Raw genomic sequence first — 23361 nt, 5'->3', positions numbered from 1 at the left:
AAAGGATAAGAGAATGAAAGATACTGTGTTGAATGTCAATGAAATCAATAACAAATGGTTCTTTAAGGTAAATAAACAGGTCACTTGAAAAAATAAAGAAGATAATTTTCATGCGGACGAATGTCAATACAATCGAACCCGCATTCTTCTGAACGTAAGTTACACTTGGCACAGATTATGATATTGTTCACACGAAACAAGTAGTTCACTTATGCCTCTTAATGTTCGAAGAAGATAACGCAACTATTTGTAGAGTTCTACTGCTTTACAATTGCTTTGCATGTATTTACAAGGTTTATTCAACACTGCTATGACACTATGAATGGCAGTTAATTCACTTTTGTAAAAGAAGTTAAATGCTTTACATGTGGAACTGGTTCCATTCACAAGCACTGCTATGTAGACATATGGCAAGAAGTAGCACTATTAGATTATTAATACAGGAATGAACTTAGTCCCGTTCACTCACAATGTCATGTTTATGTTCAAACACTAATAATAATAATACTGGTAAGACTTTATAATAATTTGATCGTGAAAATTAGTTCCGTTCACTGATAGTCCTGGGTTCATTTAAAGATACCGTGACATTATAAATTAATTCATACGTGAAGTTCTAATGTTTCCCTAACATTCAAGTTCCACTTGAGAAAATACAAGTCCTAATCCACTGTTCGCTACCTACAGAAATATATCAATCACTTTGAGATATTTAAAATATGGCACTTCTTGATTCTATGACTAAGTTAGCAAGACTATTGAAATGTTTCAAAGTTCTTCTCACCGACACTTAGCAGAGTTGAAACTGCAGACTTTGATTCCATAACATCACGTTGTAGCACCAACTTCCATCAGCCAACCGTCCTGGTTCGACTGTGGGACAAGACTGTATTGTATCGAATTCTCGCTTCTCTTTCATACCAAAGTCACGGAAATTGAGGCTGTTACATCTCTCTCAATATTTTCCTTAACCGCTCAAGCCGGTTTGACGTGTATGCACCTACAAAACATAAGCCAAGAGCAGTTAGACGTACACCTGTACGGACCAGGCTAGCGATATTTTAGATGTACAACTGTGTGCTATCTGTTGGTTGTCAACGTGAACTTTTAGCACGGCTCACAGTACGGTGTCATCATTCTATGCAGGGCAGTATATTCTACCGTAATGCGGCATTGTGTTGTCGATCGTTGTAAACAACATGGCGGTGTCCTCACACGGTCTGTATTTATCTAATGCAGCTCTCGAATGCATGTTAGGTGAAAATAGTTATGAGAATAATCCGAGTGATAATGAAAGTGTTAGTGATGATCATTATGCAAAGCAGGAAATTACATGTGATGTACATAATGATAGTGATATAAGTTAATGCTCATCCGAGTGGTCATGGACACCTGTTGATTCGAATTTTATTCCAACAAGAAGATAATTAAGCATTTTTTTACTTTGCATGCCACATTTCTGTAAGTAGATACAATATCTGCATGATATGAACTATGAATCCTCTTATTTTAGACAAAATCAGGCAAGTCGTTTAGAAGTTATAGCAATTTTTGTGACATGTACAATTGTGATATTTTTCTAAAATTCATTACCACTGTAGGGTAAAAAAATGGCCAAATTTTAATACCGGCTTTAAGGGTTAATCCAAGGTGGATTTTAATTAAACTTGGTGGCATTGGAGATATTAAAATTGTGTGTATGGTGATGTTATACTTATATTTGTATCATAATTCATATACGAGTTATTTATGGTAAAAGGGTTCTATGGATGCCACAACTTAGCCTTGGTGAGTTGGAGCTGGCTCCTACGTCACTCGCAACATGCTTGCTGTAGCCCGCTGCTCTGTTGGCGTGCGGTGTGTATCTTAAAGTTAGAAATACTTCAACACTGACGCTGGAGCAGTGTTTCTGGTACAATAGATATACATATACATATAAATTATATGAGAAAAGAACTGGAATCATAGATAACGTTTCTTGTGGATGATGTTATACTATACAGACTAATAAATAAGTTACAGTGTGAATGTCATTTTCGGAGTGATGCATGAAGAAAACAGTAGGGAAATTTTTCACATAAACTTTGAAGTGTTGGAGAAGGCAAACTATTCCACTGTAACCAACTGTGTGATAAAACAATGAATTATCTGTGGCCTAATGGTGACCACCATAATTCTGTGTTTCTATTTGTCACGGTTGCAGCACCATATACAGTTAATGCAGGAAACTGTACTCAAAAATGGTACATTAACCTGGTTGGCACATCCTTGCCAAAGAGTTGCAGAGGAAGTAATGTGCCACTTTCCAGACATAGAAAGACTAAATGGAAATGTGTAGGATGTATTTCAAAAATTGCCTTCTCACGTGAATGACAACTCATTTTTTACGTCGCACCGACACAGACAGGTCTTATGGTGATGAAGTGATACAAAAGGGCAAGAAGTGGGAAGGAAACGGCCGTGGCCTTAAGATACAGCCTGAGCATTTGCTTGGTGTGAAAATGGGAAACCAGAGAAAACCATATTCAGGTCTGCGGACAGTGGGGTTCGAACCCATTATCTCCCAAATGGAAGCTCACAGCTGCGCGACCTAACCGCACAGAAAATTTGCTCAAGTAAATGAATTCCAGGATGAAGCCCCTAGAATTCATCTTCCATCAGCTCCAGTACTCACAAGCAGGAGAACAAGGTTGAATGCTTACCTGTTTATCATGAACACTTTGAAGTTGTGAAAAAATTAATCTGCTTCACAGCAACGGTATAACATCAATTAAAATTTTACACGACCTGCTTACCAACCCAGAAGTGTGTGTTAAGTTGGCTTTATTTTCGTCTCGGCTGATGTAATTAATCTCATATACATGTCTTTTTCTCTGTTATTCTACAACCCGGTGGATTAATTCAAGAACATTTTACCTCAAGCTGAACTCAATCATGTACATCTCGAAGAATTGCATTATGGCGTCTACCCAAGCTATTGATAACGCCATGGAAAAAATAAATTATTTTTTATTTGATATCATCTAAAAAGACATAGTTGGCAAGTTTCATTTGAAATTAATTACGAGAATTATTACGTGGATGAACTATTCACCTACTTCATTGTGGACTTGACATCTGGATGTTGTTCACCACGAAATTTGTAAAATATGAGTTTATTCGTATCTACTCATCAAAAATGATTTGAATCATTCTAAATTGTAAATTATTCTTAATTCAATGTGAAGGTAGTAATTTTTTTGTGGGGTGGGGGAGGGTAACTGAAGTGATTATGGAATCGCAAACGTGTGGGCCTATGTGTGTAAAGTTAGCTGTATATGTCTTATTATTTAATTGGGGTTCTTGCTTGAGTTTGGTATTTTCACCTGATTTCCCTTTGGGGTATATTTCTTCTTATTCTTGTTTGTGGTGGGCTTGTTCTTCTTCTTCTTCTTATCCTCCTCCTCGAGTTGGGTGTTTTAATTCTACCTCATAAGTCCATCATATCGCTTCCAAGGGCACCTTATATAAAATTCCATAACCAAGATTTTGTTCCCTGTTATATCAGATGATGATGTATGGAAAAATTTAAATCATACCTTCTAATGTATTTCTCGTAATTATTATTGTTCCGGGGATTCTGTGGAAGGCAGAGGTGAAAGAAGATGCGGGCTTGAATGGGTGGATATATAAAAGATGGAAGATTGGTTTAAAACTTTAAAATTTAGGATTATATTCCTTCCTCTGTTTCTTTTTCTTTCCTCTTTTTTTTTTTTTTCTTCAAACTTTACACTTTGTACCTACAAGGTTTAGCTCTTGAGCTTGAAAAATCTCAAATAATCAGATAACCATTTAACAACCTGAGCTTGAAGCTCCCTAGTTACAACTTTAACAAGAGCACTGCTGCTCCCTTCAACCCACACACAAGGAGACAGAGCTCCACATTTTACATCAAAAGGAAGAGTGTCTTTGATCTACACAATTACTCTTTAGGAGGCTAATCTCCAAAATTTTCACGTTTCAAGCCTATCAAAGGCACAACCTATATTTAACATAAACAAACAGTAGACACAGTCTTCTATGCTCAACAGTCTGATTTACCTTTAAAGGAAATGAAAGAAATTGACTTTAATAGGGGTAACAAGTACCCATTCTACGTGGGCTTTGTTAAAAACAAAAGGTTAAAGTTGCTCACCGAAAATCAAAATGTTAGGAGGCGAACTCTTGCACTCCTTGAAATTCACACAAAAATACTTAAAACCCTTTCTGGGCTTATGGCCCGACTATACAGAGGCTAGGCCTATACCACGGAGGTAACTAGATGAAAGGAAAATATTAAGTTACAAAATTATGAGATCGGTTTCAGTTTTATGAAAACATAGTCACCTCAATATCAAGTTGAAGGGAAATAAAAGAAGGTACCACTCTTCATTCCCTTAGTTAGACTAGAGTTCTCAGACTCATTTGAAATTTACATTTACAGTTTGAAATTAACGTTGAGAAAAAAATTACATAACAAAAAAATTTGAAACCTTCCCCTCAAACTATCTTTCTGTAACCATTACATGTTTGCACGGAGTCTGCCATTACCTTGAGCAGGTGGACCTCCCGGAGATGGACAAGGCAGCCCTTACCCCTGCTTCCGTTACGAACATACTCTAAACCTCTTGACTGGAGCGATTACAAAGACCACATGGCCCGAACGGTCCCAGCTTTCATAGCGGAGAAGATGGTTCCAGATTTCTCTGGGCCGAGATCCTGACACACCCACAATTCCTATTGGTTAATTAGCTGAAATATTAAGTTGACGGGAAGGGATAGAAGTGTTGATAACTATAGAACACCAAAAATTATTTACAAACAATTCAGTTTTACCAACTAATGTATACTAAATTTATCTTGAATTTTAATTGTCCATCATCTCATCAATGGGAGTACCAAGTTTGACAGTAGGGACTTCTGACGAAAAACCTTCAAACTTCTTCCATTAGCAGTTTCAAAGTTTACGTTATAGATGGCCTTCTAAAAGGTGCTTATTTTAAATGAGCGGGCGGGTGTACCTCTGGTACTATTATTGCTATTATTATTATCATCATCACCGTGGTATGTAGAGAGTTGAAATTTGATTCTCCTAGTTCTTTATTTTACCTTTTCTTTGCCACTCACAATCCTGATTCACACTGGTGTTTTTTATTTCTCCCCATTTTTACTAGGGTAGTTTTTCTTTCTTTTTTTTCGGGTGGATGCTTTGTTACGCAGGCCTTGCCTAGTGTTAGTAAGCATTGTATGATTATCTTGATTCATTTTGTGATTTTTCTTCTGCAATTTTAGGATTGTGATTATCCCTTGGGAGTGTGGTATTATCATTATGTATTTATTCAGTTTAATTTGAAAGGTTAACTAGATTGAAACAAATTACTGTACTGGCACAAGGAATAACCAGAAAAAGGGGGACCCAAAAGCAAAGCACTGCACAAATAAAAAAACACCAGAACAAGGAACAAGTTCAACTTACCTTGACCTCAGTAATTTAAGTAAATAAAATTGGGAAGCCACTCATAAAAAAAATAAAATAAACATAGATGTAAAAGGCCTGGACTCATAAGGAAACTAAACATGTGACAAGTAACCAGTGCTACTCAGTATTCCAAATGAGACAACACCTTGTAAGGTGAAAGAAAATATTTAATGATTCAAAATAAATTTACAAGTAATCAAAACTGGGAGATTGTTCAAATTATTAGAATTATTAATTGAAGTTCATACATCAAAATGTTTTACAAAGGTAGAAAATTACTGATGCATAAAGAAAACAATTGCCATTCAAAATAATAAATACTTAACAGGAAATACACCAATTAAAATAGTTTCTTTATAATAAATATTCAGTTAATTGGATCCAATCTGAGTTCTAATTAAATATTGCAGCTTAAGTAGGGATCTTACTGAAAGCTGAAATTTCTTTCAACCTAGTTAACCTTTCAAATTAAAATGTTTAAATACATAATGATAGTAACACACTACACATAAAATAAATACAAAATTTTTAATTCACCTTCTCAATATTTGACAATCATGCGATGTTTACAAAAACATTACAATGTGCTATTACAAGGTACTAGTTTTGGTCCTATAAGGACCATCATCAGCCTAGCCAAGATACATAAGTGTATACCATAGTCCTAAAACAGAGTTATGCGGTGAGATGAGAGATGAAAGAATGGACTGAGGATGTGGTGGAATGATATACACCATTTTTTCACCATTTTTTATGTATATCATTCCACCACATCCCCAGTCCATTCTTTCATCTCACCGCATAACTCTGTTTTAGGACTATGGTATACACTTATGTATCTTGGCTAGGCTGATGATGGTCCTTATAGGACCGAAACTAGTACCTTGTAATAGCACATTGTAATGTTTTTGTAAACATCGCACGATTGTCAAGTATTGAGAAGGTGGATTAAAAATTTTGTATTTATTTTATGTGTAATCTTAACTCAATACGGAACCAAATATGAAGTTTATAACCTTGAATAGCAACACACTCCCAAATAATAATCACTTAACATTAAAAGAAAATTGGAATTTTCCCACCTAAGATTGCAGAAGAAAAATCACAAAATGAATCAAGATGATCATACTATGCTTACTAACACCAGACAAGGCCTGCATAACAAAGCATCCCCGCCCCAAAATAGTACACTAGTAAAAATGGGGAGAAATAAAAACAAAACACTGATGTGAATCAGGATTGTGAGTGGCAAAGAAAAGGTAAAATAAAAAAACTAGGAGAATCAATTTCAACTCTCTACATACCACTGTGATGATGACAATAATAATAATTATAAAAACTCAAAGGAGGTGATGAACGTCAAAGTGATCAGGAACGGTGAATTTGATTCAGACCACTATCTCTCCAAAGTTAAAATCTGTTTTCTCCCAGTAGGACAAAAGAGAGACCCACCTAAAATGATGAGATACAACACAAACAAAAGGAACATCACTGAAGACATCATCAGAAACTTCAGGGATAAAATCCGGACCAGCAGAAAGGGGAACTGGCAAGGACTATGCATGGGAATCAATGAAGCTGCAAAGAAAACACTCGGACAGGCTAGGAGGAAAAGAGAAATATGGTGGAATGAACAGTGCGAGGAAGCTCACAGGGAGAGGTCCGAGAAATAGAGAAAATGGAAATGCTCCAGAGAAAAGGAACACATGGAACAATTCAGAAAACAGAGGAAAGAAACATCCAGGATATTCTGAAGGACCAAATGATCATTTGAAAAAGCTCAACTGAAAGAGATCCAGGCCGATGACATATCCACACAAATGCACATGAGATGCTGCCAGTTGGTACAATTATTTTTATCCACATATATTCACAAATTAACACACATATAACCTTAATCACAGTATCACAAAAAAACACTTTGATAATATCAACAAATTACATGTAACTAATCTCATTTTGTTCCGTATTGAAGATACAATAAGTAAACTCTTTCAAGATTAAAATTATTGTGTCCACCTTTTCAATACAAATATATATATATATACAACCAAGGCTATGAAATTACTAGGCATTCTCTATCGCTTCACAGAAATTTCTGACCCCATTGCTCTTCGTCACTTCTTCCTCACGATCGTTCAAACTCTCTTAAACTACTGCTCTCCAATTTGGACAACAGCCGCCCCCTCCAATACTAAGCAGTTAGACAGAGCAGTGTCCTTCTTTGCTGCAATTGTAAGGAACAGAAACCCCAAGCTCAGAAATCTGTCTACGCAGCAGGTATTAATGGCAATTAATGTGTCACTGCTGCACATCAGGCGACAGGTAGCTGACCTGAGTTTCCTCCACGAGACCTTAAATGGACATTACCGCTCGGAACATCTTGTTTCTCTCTTCTCTCTCCGCGTTCCTTCCCGCTCCACCAGAACCAAAGACCTTCTCCACATTCCCCACACTCAGCACTCAATACTTCAACGATCTTTCCTAATCCGCCTCCCAACACTCTTTAACAATATTAATAGGAGACAAGAGCTTGATATAGCATCAAATAAAAGTGTATTCGAGAGGTGTGTAAATAGTATCTTAAAGATAAGTTGATGTGAAGGGATTATACCGTCATCCTGACCCACAACGACTTGGCTATGAACATGGACATTCTCATGGTTTTCGCTTTGGACAGTTATTAGTAGGATGTGTACCTGATCTTGTTATATTTTGTTATGTTTGTTATATTTTATTATGAAAGTTTATGTTTGTTAAATAGTCTGTTGACAGTGCAAGTGAAATTTGCTCAGTGTAGCTGTATCTTGTGCTTCATGAATAAATAAATAAATATTTTTAGTGGTTAAATTCTACATGAATTAAACACACCAGTTAGGGACATATTTCGCCCAAGTTATGGGCATCTTCAGCCTATATTAATCTTAAGGTCAAGAATTAAAATTATAAACATTGGAACTTGTAGTGAACTAACCTAATACTAAATACAATTGTCTTATGCTATTTACATAGTTTACAATATGGACAGTATGTACAATATAATTTACAATATGTACAGTATGTACAATATGTGCATTACCTTTGCCAAAATTTATGAACAATGAATTAACTTATTTTATAATGACTAGACTTCCAATTGTGGATTGGATTGATCACAGCGTGAATTGGGGTTTCTCAAATTGTATTGACTAGAATTTATCACTGCTGAGCTGGGACCAATTGTTCCGGTTGTGTCTGAACGGCTAAGCTTGCTACTCCTAGTGTAGTATTGATGCTGTAGCGGAGGGGTGGAGCGTGGTGGAGAAGGAGGCGTGAGTTTCAAATCGTGCGTCCGTATTGTTGCTTGAGAGGCGTTACTTGGATTGGGCGGACCTGGTATTAGGTGTGGCTATTGGAGCGCATGCATGGTCCCAGCTAACGTCGACAAGACAAGTAAGTTCATACGATAAACATTCACTCTACATTTATTACCATATTGGGTTCCACATTCATCATTCTAATTCCCCGTTTTTTCTCTTATCCAGTTACAGACAACTCATATTCCTCCCAGACTGAATATGCACCAATGGGAAATTAATCAACAAGAATGACGGAATTTTCCAAATATTTTTATCCAATAAGCAATGAATGAAATCAACAATATGTATCCTACTTACACGCTTCGACCTTAAAACATAACCATGCTTCTTTCTAAAGGAATATTCAAACTGTTTCAAACCTTAACATGAACGACTTTAACCAAGATTCCGGTTTTGTTAAAATTCTTATGACTCAGGCGACCATATCAGCCGAAGAAACCGCAACTCACGCAGTGATAAATTCTAGTCAATACAATTTGAGAAACCTCAATTATTCACGCTGTGATCAATCCAACCCACAATTGGAAGTCTAGTCATTATAAAATAAGTTAATTCATTGTTCATAAATTCTGGCAGAACAAAAATTGGTACCAAAATTTCTAAAACCCACGCAGAGGAAGGGTATAACCAATACGAATAGAATTCAGAACAAGGTCAACGATATTTGGATAAGAAATGAAATTAAAGCGACGTAAAAAAAAAAGATAGCCCTCTTAAATTTACAATTATATAAGGTTCATTTATTTTTGGCCCAAATGTTGTCTCCGATGAATGCTACATGTGGACTATAAATTGAATATTAATGACTTTAACCAAGATTCCGGTTTTGTAAAAATTCTTACGACTCAGGTGACCATAACAGCTGAAGAAACCCCAACTCAGCAGTGATAAATTCTAGTCAATACAATTTGAGAAACCCCAATTCACGCTGTGATCAATCCAATCCACAATTGGAAGTCTAGTCATTATAAAATAAGTTAATTCATTGTTCATAAATTTTGGCAAAGTTAATGCACAGATTGTACATACTGTACATATTGTAAACTATATTGTACATACTGTACATATTGTAAACTGTGTTAATAGCATAAGACAATTGTATTTAGTATTAGGTTAGTTCACTACAAGTTCCAATGTTTATAGTTTTAAGTCTTGACTTTAAAATTAATATAGGCTGAAGATGCCCATAACTACGGCAAAATATGTCCCTAACTGGTGTGTTTAATTCATGTAGAATTTAACCACAAAAAATATATATTTGTATTGAAAAGGTGGACACAATAATTTTAATCTTGAAAGAGCTTACTTAATATCAACAAAGCCGGTATTATTAAAAACAACTGCCAACATTTCAATATGGAGGTTATAACTTCAAAACACAGTTGAAAACAGATGACCGACTGCGTATTTCAATATGGAGACTGCGAATATTGCATGTCAGCCCGGGATATATACCATCTCCTTATACATGTGCCTGGCCAGGCTTCTAGAAAGCTACATTACAAAAAAAAAACTACCTTAGTGAAAATTCTAGAGTGCATAATACATAGATTGTAATGTACAGAATATTCTCAATCGTTCTCGTGCCTATACCATTCTGGAAGTTACAGTGTGCTTCACAATTATGGATTACAATTTATAGATACAGGTAAGAATACATTATAATATCAATTTACAGGTATTTACAGTAACAGAACATATAAATGTCTATGTACAATACATGTTCCATGACATAACCTCACACACAATACGATCATTTGACTATGTAAATAATAATACTAATACTTTCATGACATCTCACACACAATACGATCATTCAACAACATAAATAATAATAGTACTAATACTAAATGGATGTACATCACTTCACAGCCATACATGCAAATAATAATAATAATAATAATAATAATAATAATAATAATAATAATAATAATAATAATAATAATAATAATAATAATAATAATTTCGATCATAAAATAATAATAATAATAATAATAATAATAATAATAATAATAATAATATTAATTCGAGCTCAATATTTGCTTTAGTTACCAATGGGTGAGAGAACATTGTTTTCAAGTTATACCTGTTATCGCACTTGCGTCAATATCCCCCGTACAACTTGAAACAATTTCCACACTTTGTCACACTCTTGATCCTCACCATTTAACAGCACACAGACTGCCTCGGTCACACAGCCTTCCTGTTGGCACTGTCGAAGTCCACAGTTCACAGCCCGGCGGTTCCATCAGGAACCACCACCTTCCTATTGTGGGTCCGCTGGGTTCGGTCGACGGTGTCTTAATTCCTGGTGATGGTAATCTACAGGTTTTCGGGTGGCATTCGAAGCGACGCTGGCTTTCCCCTTGTTCGTACATTTGTGATCTGTCAGGTGGCACCCTCGTTTGGTGGTTGTTGGTTCGGACCCTATTGGTTCTCCGTCACCTAGAGGGGGTCTCACTGGCTGTGTCATTGCCATCGCTGCCTCCATCCCCTGGGACATTGTCTGGGCCTCCCCATAGTTCTGCTCCATGCTAAACATCCTCCCTGGACAGTTCACGGTGCCATAAAGCTTACTGCGGCTGTCGAGAGCCTCGCTCTTGCTATCATGCTGATACGGCCCTTTCACCGTTGCGCCATCTGGTTGTTTGGTCTCAGCGTTGAACATCCGTGGCGCAACATCGGCGCACTGCGCCAACTCCCGTAGCCGGACTCAGCAGTCGGCTCCCAGCTGGTGGACACCGCCGCGCCCGCCAAACTCTCCCACAGCTTCCTCACAGGTCAAACATGACTGCGGGCTGTGTCGTACTTCCATCTCCTGCCCACGAAGTCCAATGATCGGGTATTCAGCTCCCTCTTCCGACGTCAAACCAGTCTTGAACTGGGCCCCAATTTTCTCCTCAAGTTTTCCAAACTGGGCCCCGATGTCCTCAAGTTTTTCCAACTGGGCCCTGACGTTCTCCTCGAGTTTTCCAAACTGGGCTTCGATGTTTTTCTCGAGTTTTCCAAGCTGGGCCTCAATGTTTTTCTTAAGTTTTCGAAATTGGGCCTCGATGTTCTTAGCCTGGGCCTGAATGAAGGTAGTTAACTGTTTAAGCATGACCACGGTCCTCTGGTCGTTCTTCATTTTCGAGTCCAATAGATTCAATAATCCTGTCACAGTCACCAGTTAACGTAGCCACACACATGCACACGAGATGCTGTCAGTTGGTACAATTATTTTATTTACATTTATCTACAAATTAACATATATATAACCTTAATCACAGTACCACAATGAAACACTTCACTTCGAGAATATCAACAAAGCCGCCATTATTAAGAACAACTGCCAACACTTCAATTTGGTGATTATATCTTCGAAACACAGTTGCAACAGATGACTGCGTATTTCAATATGGAGACAGCAAATATTACATGTCAGCCCACGATATATACTTGCTACACCATAACTCTACTAAACAACAACTTTTACCCTCAAGATCGTCCCCTTATATATGTGCCTGGCCAGGCGTCTAGAAAGCTACATTACAGAAAACTATCTTAGTGAAAATTCTAGAGTGCATAATACACAGATTGTAATGTACAGAATATTCTCAATCGTTCCCATGCCTATACCATTCTGGAAGTTACAATGTGTTTCACAATTTATTATGGATTACAATTTATATATACAGGTAAGAATACATCATGATATTAATTTACAGGTATTTACATTAACAGAACTGATATAAATGTCTATGTACAACACATGTCTCATGACATAACCTCACACACAATACGATCATTCAACTAACGAATAATACTAATACTAAATGGATGTACATCACTTTATAGCCATACATAAAAGTAGTAGTAGTAGTAATAATAATAATAATAATAATAATCATAATAATCGCGATCAAATAATAATAATAATAATAATAATAATAATAATAATAATTTGAGCTCGATATCTGCTTTAGTTACCCATGGATGAGAGAATATTGCTTCCAAGTTATAACTGTTTATCGCACTTGCGTCAAAGACACGAAGGATTTATTCAGTTAGTTTTCCAGGGATGTGTTCGCGGTAAGAACAGTAGGAGTAGAGCAATTTATAAATAAGACAAGCAGATTACAGCAGATGTACGATGTAGTAGTTACGCAGAAATTAAAAGGTTATCACAGAATATATTGGCATGGAAGGCTGCATCAAACCAGTCCTGGACTGATGACTCAAACAACAACAACAACAACAGCAACAAAATATCTTCCAAAACCGGAGAGAAAAGGCACCTGATAACTCTTAAGTGAAATATCTGGTAAGTATATATCATCAACTGGAATTTCACACTACGTCAAGAGTACCAATAAATTTTGTTGGGATTAGTTGATACAATTTGATAGGTAGCTGGCATTATTTTCGAAAATGCAATTTCTGAATGCAAATATGCCTTGACCTGCACGTATGACAGCCCCTGGTGTCTACCAATTCAGTGGATTGCATTTGTGGCTAATAATAAGGAATTTGCTTCAGAGTTCCCGGTCTGACAAGCATGTTCACATTGATGTTTTATTTCACTATGGAAAGAAAATAATATTCATTGTACAAGGTAGCATTGACTGTATCAATGGAAATAGTTACAAAGACAAAAACAATTGCACAATCATTGGGCTGAGTGGCTCAGATGTTTGAAGTGTTGGCTTCCCAAGCCGAAGATAGCATGTTTGATCCGACTTGGTGCGGAGGTATTCGAAGGTACCCGAATATGCCAGCCTTGTGCCAGTAGATTTACCGGTACATGAAAGCACTTCTGAGGGGCAAAATTCTAGCACCTTGGCATCTCTGAAATCTGTAAAAATTGTTAGTGTAACATAAAATCAATATTTAGTTCTTCTTCTGGATTTTTAAGTTTGTAGAGAAGGTAAAGAAAACAACAACATTGTTTAACCCAGAAGAAGAACTAAATAAAAATATATGGAAGTTTCACATCTAAGATATAACCAATATCTTTTTTAAAGCATAAACTTTAACTGACTAATTTTCAGCAAATTATTTTGATGAAAAAAAATATTGGAGAAAAGACTAGCTTCTCTTAGAAATTAAGGAAATAACAGTATGAAAACAAATTTACCTTGAGACCAAGAGCTTCATGCCCATATAACATGTCACAAATGGAGCTGTCTTTGGAGGTAGTTCCTCTCACTAAGGTGTATTCCAGTGCACTAAGGCCCAACCCTCCATACTCTGACGGTACCCTCTGTCCAAACAGTCCAAACTCTTTAAGATCATCTATGATCTTTCTGGGGATTACAGCTTCTCTGTCAATAACATCAGAATCAACTGCAAGGAGATTATAAATTATTAATAACATCAAAAGATTGTCTCTACGGAATGATACATCTATGGTCTTACAAAAGAGAAAGAAAAAGAAAAGTCCTTTCTTGCTCCTTAATATAACTTACATTTGTCCATGACACACACTGTCATTCCGCTTAATATTTTATTATGAAATGATAGTACCAGAGCTCAACTGTGCCATGATGCAACTACTGTCATGGAAGAAATGTATAGTCACCCGAGTTAATTTGTTAATAAAAAGTTTATCCTTTGTCGCATGTAGACCAAAATTTAGCTTATTCTATGTTTAATTATGTGGAGTAGAAATTTGTATCGTACAAAGTTAAAATTTTAACGGATGTTGAACAAAAAAAGTGCCGGTATTTTTATCCCTTTCCAACGGAGCGCTCAATTTGAAAATTCATAACTTTAAAAATATTGATCTGATAATTACCAAACTTTATAATAAGTCTTAAAGTAACTTATTGTTAATATGTATACCAAGTTTTTATTTCATTTGATATTTGTGAAAAAGCTTGTAAATTTTGTGAAACAACATTTTCTCATTACTGGATGATCATAGCCATTAAAAATTTGGCTTGTTATGAAGCTCATGAGAATCATCACCATCAATGTCCCACTCCAGTCACCCGGGTATGGTTTACAAGCCTCCTCCACTCCTTTCTGCACTTCCACATTTCCTGCTCCATTACTTCCACCACATACAATCCAGCTTCTCTAATGTCCTTCCAAATCTGATCTATCTACCTTCTTCTTGGTCTTCCAACAGGTATCTTTCCTTTAACTTCTCTTTCCAATTTCCTTCTTAGTACCCGTTCTTTTCCCATTCTTTTTACATGTCCGAACCATCTCAGTCTTGCTTTCTGTATCTTCTGTACTAACGGTTCTACATTCAGCTCTTCTCTCATTTTAATATTTTGAATTCTATCTCTTCTTGTCTTTTTAAGCAATGTTCTTTAAAAAAAGTTCATTTCTACTGCTTGGATCTTACTATCTTGTCTCTTATTAGTAGGGACCTGACAAAATCTCATTTGCGATAAATGCAAATTTTTGAATCCTGTACTGAATCCAAGCCTACGATAATTCTAATGTGGAATAAAATAATTTTTACGTATAAATAGAAGTGCGACAAAATGCGAAATTAGTATGAACATGCAATTTTGATGTGAATTCTGCAAAAATGTGCTATTTTACTGGCGAAAACAACATATTTCGGCAAAATCGTCAGAAATACTCAAAATATGATGCACAAATCTTTCGACCGTTCCGATCGATGAAGAAAAGTAGCCGATAGATTGCTGCTTGCTGACTTTAATCGATATTTACAATGGGAATAGCAAGGGGAATAAGAATCTCTATCAATTATTATCGAAATGTAAATCGAGTGTCACGGAAATAACAAGATAGACGCAGCGTTGTTTTCCTGTTGTTCAAAATTGAAACTAGTGAAGAGCAGAAAGTCGAGCGATCATTTAGGTTATGGGGCGCATGACAAAAACTGCGCACGAAAGGGCTCAGCAATATGCAAAGGATGGTTTATATGCCACAGATTCAGCGACAGTGTTTTGCAAGTATTGTAATTGCCAAGTTGGGTGGAAAAAAAAGATAGCATTGTGAAACATGTTAAATCTGAAAAACACGTGGGTAAGCAACGCGATAACGAAAGTTCAACTCCTGTTGCTAGTACGTCTCAAAGAAAGCAATCTTCTGTGCTTACACAGTTAGATAGTTGTAAATGACGAAAAGTTTCCAGAGTAACTTCTCGAAACGCACAGTTGAAGTATTAGCCACAGCAAATATACCTCAGGAAAAGCTTGAAAGCAAAGAGCTAAGAGCCTGGATTACTGAGTTTTCAAATGAAGAGCTGCCATGTGTGAGAACTCTACGTGAAGTATATTTACCGGGTAAGTTTCGATTTCATTGATCAGGTACGGTTTAGGTATTACGACGTCAAAACCACGCGCAAAATTGAATGTGCTCATTCGGAACAAATATTTCAGATTCCCTATGGGAATCAACATCTATATCAAACTGAAGGTTACCGAATATGAGTGCGATTTTCATATCGAACTATCTTACCCTACCCAATTGATCCAGTAATTTTAAATTATTTTGTCATAATTTGAGGTCTTTCTTCCTTTCTAGAATTTACATCTGACCACCAGAAAAGTACAGCAGAGGCTCTAGTGGGGAAGAACATCTACATACTTTGTGATGAAATTACAGATAGAATGGGCCGTTGTGTTTTTATCATCATATTCCAAGTCCCAGCTGGATTGAAAAGAGAGCTGCACGTTGTTTCTGTGGACTATCTTGATGCAGGAAATACTACAAACTGCTCTCGTGCTGTTTTAGAAGATCTGCGCAGTTATAGTGTACCATATGATGCAGTGAAAGTGTTTGTTAGTGACAGTGCCCCGTACATGACCCGGTGTTCTGAAACATTAAGTGTGGTCATTGGTGATCATTTAATGCATGTACAGTGCTGGGCATTTTTGAACACAAGAAAGAGAAAATACAATTATTTACAGTTCTTAACATAAAAGTATGGTATTTCAAAGGAAGCAAAGCTTTTTTCTGCACCTGTCATAACCCGATGGAATAGCTGGTTTTTATTTGAGTGCTTACTTTACTGATGTTACATTTTTCAAGATGTCTGACATGAAAGACATCAACAACTGTGGTATTAAGTACCTGACTGATCTGAGTGACCGAGAAGTGAATAGGCTTCCCTCCCACCTGGTTTTTGTTACAGATCATGCAGCTGGATTGGTTGATCTCCTTGCTGAACCTGAAGGGTCTCTGTATCCTCTCATCTCCTTTACCCCAAACTATATAACCTTGACGCAGTTTTACCTTAATTTGTGAGGGGAATTTTTTTGCGGCAACTAATGATGCTTTGATTAAGCTCACTCCCCTAGAGCAGGCTGCATGTAGAGACACATTTGTCAAAGCTGCTCATTCTTCACAGTGCAAGCTAGCCACACTGAAAGATAAAGACGCCAATCATAAGTGTTTTGTGTCAATTTCTCAAGCTTTGTTTCCAAAAAATATAATTGGCACGCTGGGCAGTAGTGCTGTCTTTTGTTTCACATACGGGAATTTGGATGTCATTCCGCATATGGCTTACAGATATGCTTTTATTCAATACTTTCTTTTGTAAATCAACAGTATACATGTTTTTCTTCAATATTTGCATATATTACAAAAATAATGTTGTTCCAGAACTTTTAAAAATACCTAGATGTTTGATTTTTGGTGCTAGGGATGATTTTATAGGGGTTGCAAATGACCTGAGTTTTTAATTGTACGAGAAAATTAATTTATATTTTAAATAATAATGCTAAAATCTCACAAGGTACCCAAATCACTTATTACATCTTGAGGCAATCAGACAGTCTGTATGAGGAATTATAGCATCGGTATATACAGAGATAAGTCACCTGTTCATGTGAGGACTGCACTAACGGTGATGTCCTGAAAGGCAAGTAAACATTACCTATTACCTTTGTGCGTATGATAATCAGTAAAACAGTCTACACATAAACCTACATTGCACGTGGTACACCGGGTTCTAGGCCTAGCAAGGCAATTTGCTCTTCGCTCCTAGACTTGTAGAAAGTCAGTGATGCATTCCATCGTACCGAAGTTCCTGCACTGCATTATGTCCAAAACAATGAGATCTGCTGAACCAGGGAGCAGCTTTGTAGCGTGTAAGATAAGTCTGGACAATTGCTCGTCGAAAATCCAGATGAAAAATGCCTTCTCGGGACATGTGTTTCAGCTGCCATGCATTGTGCATTTATACATTGACGACCCAGGCAAATATTGCCCACCACCACTTTTTTTCTGCGTTCGCTGGAATCTGGCTACCAGGTAAATCGTTGGCGAAGCCACCTCCATCTTCATCCGACAAAACTGCAGCGACTGGAGGCTCGTCAGAAAGTTCATCATTATCCAACAAGTCGAGTATTTATCGTAATGAAATTCTCCTAGAAAAATGTATGAGCTCATAAAAGTGAAGCATGTGAAAAGACGGGATAAAAGATACATTTCAACAAGAAAACCGCAATGTAGTGTCGAATTAATGTGAAAATTTTTCTCTGCGTGATTAAAAATTGTTAAATTAAAACATAAAACTTACAGCCTACACTATTATGCATTGCTAGGCTGATAAAGAAGAATGAAATAAACGGAAAGGAACATCAGAACTATAATAATTATAGGCTGAGTTGTGCCGGGCAGAAAGACAGCACTTCCAACCAGCGTGCCAGATAAGTACCACCAAACTTCTACTTCAGATGAAAGGACACCAATCATCACCAAGACATATCTTAGCTAATCCCCATACATATAAGCACCTTAGAGAAAAATATAGCACAACAGGGTCCATATAAATAACTATAGAAGTAAAGCAGGAATCACTTACTTCAAACGTGCAGCCATTACTGGCACTCGCGAAAACAAGACTTCATTTTTACGTAGCTATACCGTACCAATGAGCACGATATATTAAAACAAATCACGTTAGATGTTAGGCGGGACTTCTCCGAACACGACAATACTGTAGTAAACAATACAGTGCACGCGGTTTCAATAATAAGAGGTCAAGAAAACGGTGTAGTTTACCGTGCCATATATGGCACGCTGGGCGGATCAAGGTTAATAAACTTGGAATCGTTAAAATTAATAATCATGCAATTATTTTAACTTTGTAAATAGATGCTAATTTTTCAGGTCCCAACTTATTAGTTAACATCGATTCTAGTCCGCATGTTACAATTGGCATGAAATACTGTTTATGTAATGTTAATTTCTTTCCCATGGTACTTTGTCATCCCATAAAAGCTCTCTGACTTGATGATAAAATGTACCTTTACTTAGTCTGTTATTAATTTCAGGGTTGATTTCATTACTTCCATTAATAACGCTACCCAGATATGTAAACTGTTCTACATTCTCTAACCGTTCTCCATCTATGTTCACTTGGCTTCTCTTTTCCACAGTGCATGACTACAGTTTTCTTTTTACTAATTACCATTCCAAACTCCATCAGATTTTCATTCCAAATGTCCAGTCTCTTTTGTACTTCCTTTTCTCCCTTTCCCCAAATCACATCATCCATAAATACCAACGCATTCACTTCATCACTACTGATACTCTGTTTTACAATGTTTTATGATTTCATCCATCAATATAATAAACAACAATGGCGACAGTGCACTTCCTTGCTTGAGACCTTTTTTTTGTATAAAATATTTCAGAGTCACCACTTCCCACTTGTAAACTGCTTTTACTCTCATGATGCAACATTTTTATCTTGTTAATTAATGATTTGCCGCCCCCATGGTATACGGGCAGCATGCCTGCCTCTTACCCGGAGGCCCCAGGTTCGATTCCCGGCCAGGTCAGGGATTTTTACCTGGACCTGAGGGCTGGTTCGGGGTCCAATCAGCCTACGTGATTAGAATTGAGGAGCTATTGATGGTGAGATAGCGACCCCGGTGTAGAAAGACAAGAATAACAGCCGAGAGGATTCATCGTGCTGACCACACAACACCTCATAATCTGCAGGCCTTCGGGCTGAGCAGCGGTCCCTTGGTAGGCCAAGGCCCTTCAAGGGCTGTAGTGCCATGGGGGGGGGATAATTAATTATTTAGGTACATTCCTTTTCAGTAGGAATTCCCATACATGTTTTCTCTTAACTGAATCATAAGCTTTTTCCAAATCCAAAAATACAAATATGATTCCCTTATTCCTTTTCAGATATTTTTCTATTATCGTTCGCACTGTAAATGTCACGTCTATTGCTGATCTATTCGGTCTAAAGCCATATTGTTCTTCCTCTAACTGTGTTTCTATTATATCCCTCAGTCTTTTGTCTATGACTTTCTCCATTATTTTTAGCCCATGTGATAATAGGGTTTTACCTCTATAATTTTCACATTTCTTCCTATTTCCTTTTTTGTACAATGGTACAATGCTTCCTTGTTGCCAATCTTCAAGTATCCTTTCATCCTTCCATATGGCATTGAGGGCTCTGTATAGCCACTGTAGTCCAATGCTTCCTGCAGCCTTAATCGTATCAGCATTGAATTAGCCTTTTCCACTTGCTTTACCTTTGGTCATTGTTTTCACTGCCCTTTCAAGTTCCAACCACGGTGATTTATTCTTTTTGTTTTTATTACTCTGTATAATAGTTTCTGATTTCCTCGACTATCTTGCTAAATTTTGATGGTAAACTCTCCCCAACATTTCTCCTTTTCTTCCTTGAAACTCCTCTTAACTTGCAGTGTCAATCTTTTGTATTCCACATGTAGCCTTTCTATCTTATTCTCATCCCTCTGATACAATTTTTTCTTTAACTTATCCATTTCTTTCTTCACCTTGTTCCTTTCTTTTATTTCTTTTTTTATTTTGTCTGTCCACCACCGTGTCTCCTTTCCTTTAACCTTTGCTTGTGTTTTCCCTCATACCTCAATTGCTGCTTCCACAAATGTCTGCCTTAAATTGTCCCACTCTTCTTCTCCACTTCGTATTTCTGTGTTAGGCAACTTCCCTTTTATACGATCTTTTTATCCTCCTCCTCCAATTCCCAAATCCTGATCCTTGGTTTCTTCTTCAATACAATTTCAGGGATTTTTACTTGTTTTAATTCCACAATTAGCAATCTATGATCACCTTCCATACTTTCACTGGGGATTATCTTCTTATTCATAACGTATCTTCCCCATTCTCGGTCTGTTATTATAATATCAATGAGTGTTCCATATTGACCATCCCAACTATATCGGCTGATCTTACGGCTATTCCTCTTCATAAACCACGTGTTCTTTATTATCAGGTTATTTCTGATACAAAAGTCCAACAGTTTCTCTCTATCTTCATTTCTATCGCCATACCCATGTGGGCCCAGAACATTCTCATATCCCATTCTATCAGTTCCCACATGGACATTCAGATCTCCCATTATTATGATCCCCTCTCCAATAATATGTGCTTCCAGTTCATTGAGGAGCTCTTCTTTTCCTTCCACGCTACATCCTGTCTGTGAGCATACACCTGTACTATCTTCTTTCTTTTTTTTTTCTTTTTTTTTTCTTTTTTTTTGCTATTGGCTTCACGTCGCACCGACACAGATGGGTCTTATGGTGACGATGGGTCAGGAAAGAGCTAGGACTGGGAAGGAAGCGGCCGTGGCCTTAATTAAGGTACAGCCCCAGAATTTGCCTGGTGTGAAATTGGGAAACCACGGAAAATCATCTTCAGGGCTGCCGACAGTGGGGTTCGAACCCACGATCTCCCGAATACTGGATACTGGCCGCGCTTAAGCGACTGCAGCTATCGAGCTCGGTGTATACTATCTTCAGTAGTTCCTTGTTTACATGTATGTGCATCGTACACAACCATCAACCCCGCTCAAGAGAGATAGTGTAATCTTCCCTATCCTTCACATGAGTAATTCTTGTCTGGCGCATCCACCTTGTGAGGGTGGGTATCCTTCAGACCAGTAGGCCGGTGTGAAGGAGAGCTAAGTTCAGGGAGGGACCCGGTCTCACGGGGTATAACGTGGAACCCATGCCCAGGGTTACGGGTGAAGACCTTAACCGCATCTTAGGCAGAGAAGGAGACCTTCGGAATGGCAAAGATGGTGGATGAGGCAACCCATCCTCTCTGGGGAATATTAGAAGAGGAAACCACTAACTTGTGGAGAAGAGGGATCTTCAAAGGCTAAGGGAGTAAACCCCGAAAGAAAATCCTCACATGCGTTAGGCTTAGCAGGTCAGCAGATGAGTAAATTTGTACTTGCTTTCAACTATAATACAAGCTCATGAGAATGTCAGGCTAAAATTAAAACTGTTTTTTGCCTGTATGCAATTGTTGGTTTAATATTGATTTATATTTAATTGGTTGGTTGTGTGAGAAGAAAGCAACCTACCGGCCGGTGAGAACAATGCACTAGAAACCCTAGTGATGTTGCCAGGTTGAACATCAATTGGACGTTCCCTCTTGTACAAAAAGTGGACGTTTCTTCATTTGTAGCCAAGAATAACGGCCGAGAGGATCTGTCTTGCTGACCACATGACACCTTGTAATCTGCAGGCCTTCGGGCTGAGCAGCGGTCACTTGGTAGACCATGGTCCTTTGGGGCTGTTGCGCCATGGGGTTTGGTTTGGTCTCGTTGTTTCATTAGTTGTTAAAAACCATTCTTGGACTAGCACTCAATATATGAACGATACAATTATGTAGTATATCTCTCATTTCGTCGTAAGTTCTGTCTTATGAGGAGGATCTCTTTGTTTCATTAGTAATTAATGCAACAGTGCACTTCGCAGAATTATCAGGAAATGTACTTTCCTTAGAAGTACAGAAGAAGTCATTGTTTCTTAAAAATGTCTCATTTGTACGTGAACTACAAGAATCGCAGGCAAAATGAAAGATACTGTGAGAATCTTCACTGCACGATTCTGAAAGGAATGTAAAGGTTGCGTGTTTATACTTCATCATTGGCTTTTCCCGGGAAGGAAAAATTTAAGCCCCTACAATGTGTGCCAAAAAAGTGTGTTGTTTCACAAAATCTTCAACAACCTTTTTCACATATATCAGATGAAATGAAAACTTGGTATACCAATCAACAATAATTTACTTTAAAGACATAGTAAAGTTTGGTAACGATCAGATCAATACTTTTAAAATTATGAATTTTCAAAATGAGCACTCCATTGGAAATGGAAAAAATACTGGCACTTTTTTTGTTCAACCTGTGTTAAAATTTTAACTGGGTATGATAAATATTTCTAATGCACATAATTAAACGTAGAATAAAATAAGCTAAATTTTGTGGTAGCTTGTTTCTATGTTGGGCAAAGAATGAACTTTTTATTAACGTATTAACTCAGGTGTCTATACTTTTCCCACGACAGTAGACTAGCACATTTCAACGCTGAGGCAGTGTGTGGTGTTGACATTAGAACACAATGGAACAGAAACAGATACTCTGCTCTCTACTACACAGACACTACACGTCATAGTTTCAAGATTTTGAATCCAACCTGGTCATCCATAAACTAAACCCATCACTGCAGCATAATTTATAATCTATCCTAATTGTATAGATAAAACAAAAAGAAACATTTTTGCATGTAAGTTTAGATGGATTAC

General features: G+C 37.2%; 1 protein-coding gene across 2 annotated transcripts in view; it reads right to left on the bottom strand.

The window, feature by feature from the left end:
- LOC136864287 (complex I assembly factor ACAD9, mitochondrial) overlaps positions 1 to 23361 on the bottom strand; it is a 226464-nt gene that overhangs the window by 182342 nt on the left and 20761 nt on the right. For both annotated transcript variants that reach the window (XM_067141066.2, XM_067141065.2), the window contains exon 2: positions 13973 to 14181. In XM_067141066.2, the coding sequence (XP_066997167.2) occupies positions 13973 to 14005 (33 nt within the window). In that variant the 5' untranslated portion in view covers positions 14006 to 14181. The remainder of the gene's footprint in view (positions 1 to 13972; positions 14182 to 23361) is intronic.

The sequence above is a fragment of the Anabrus simplex genome, chromosome 2, assembly GCF_040414725.1.
Source record: "Anabrus simplex isolate iqAnaSimp1 chromosome 2, ASM4041472v1, whole genome shotgun sequence".
Classification (NCBI taxonomy): Eukaryota; Metazoa; Arthropoda; class Insecta; order Orthoptera; family Tettigoniidae; genus Anabrus; species Anabrus simplex.
This window is presented reverse-complemented; position numbering and strand designations above follow the sequence as displayed.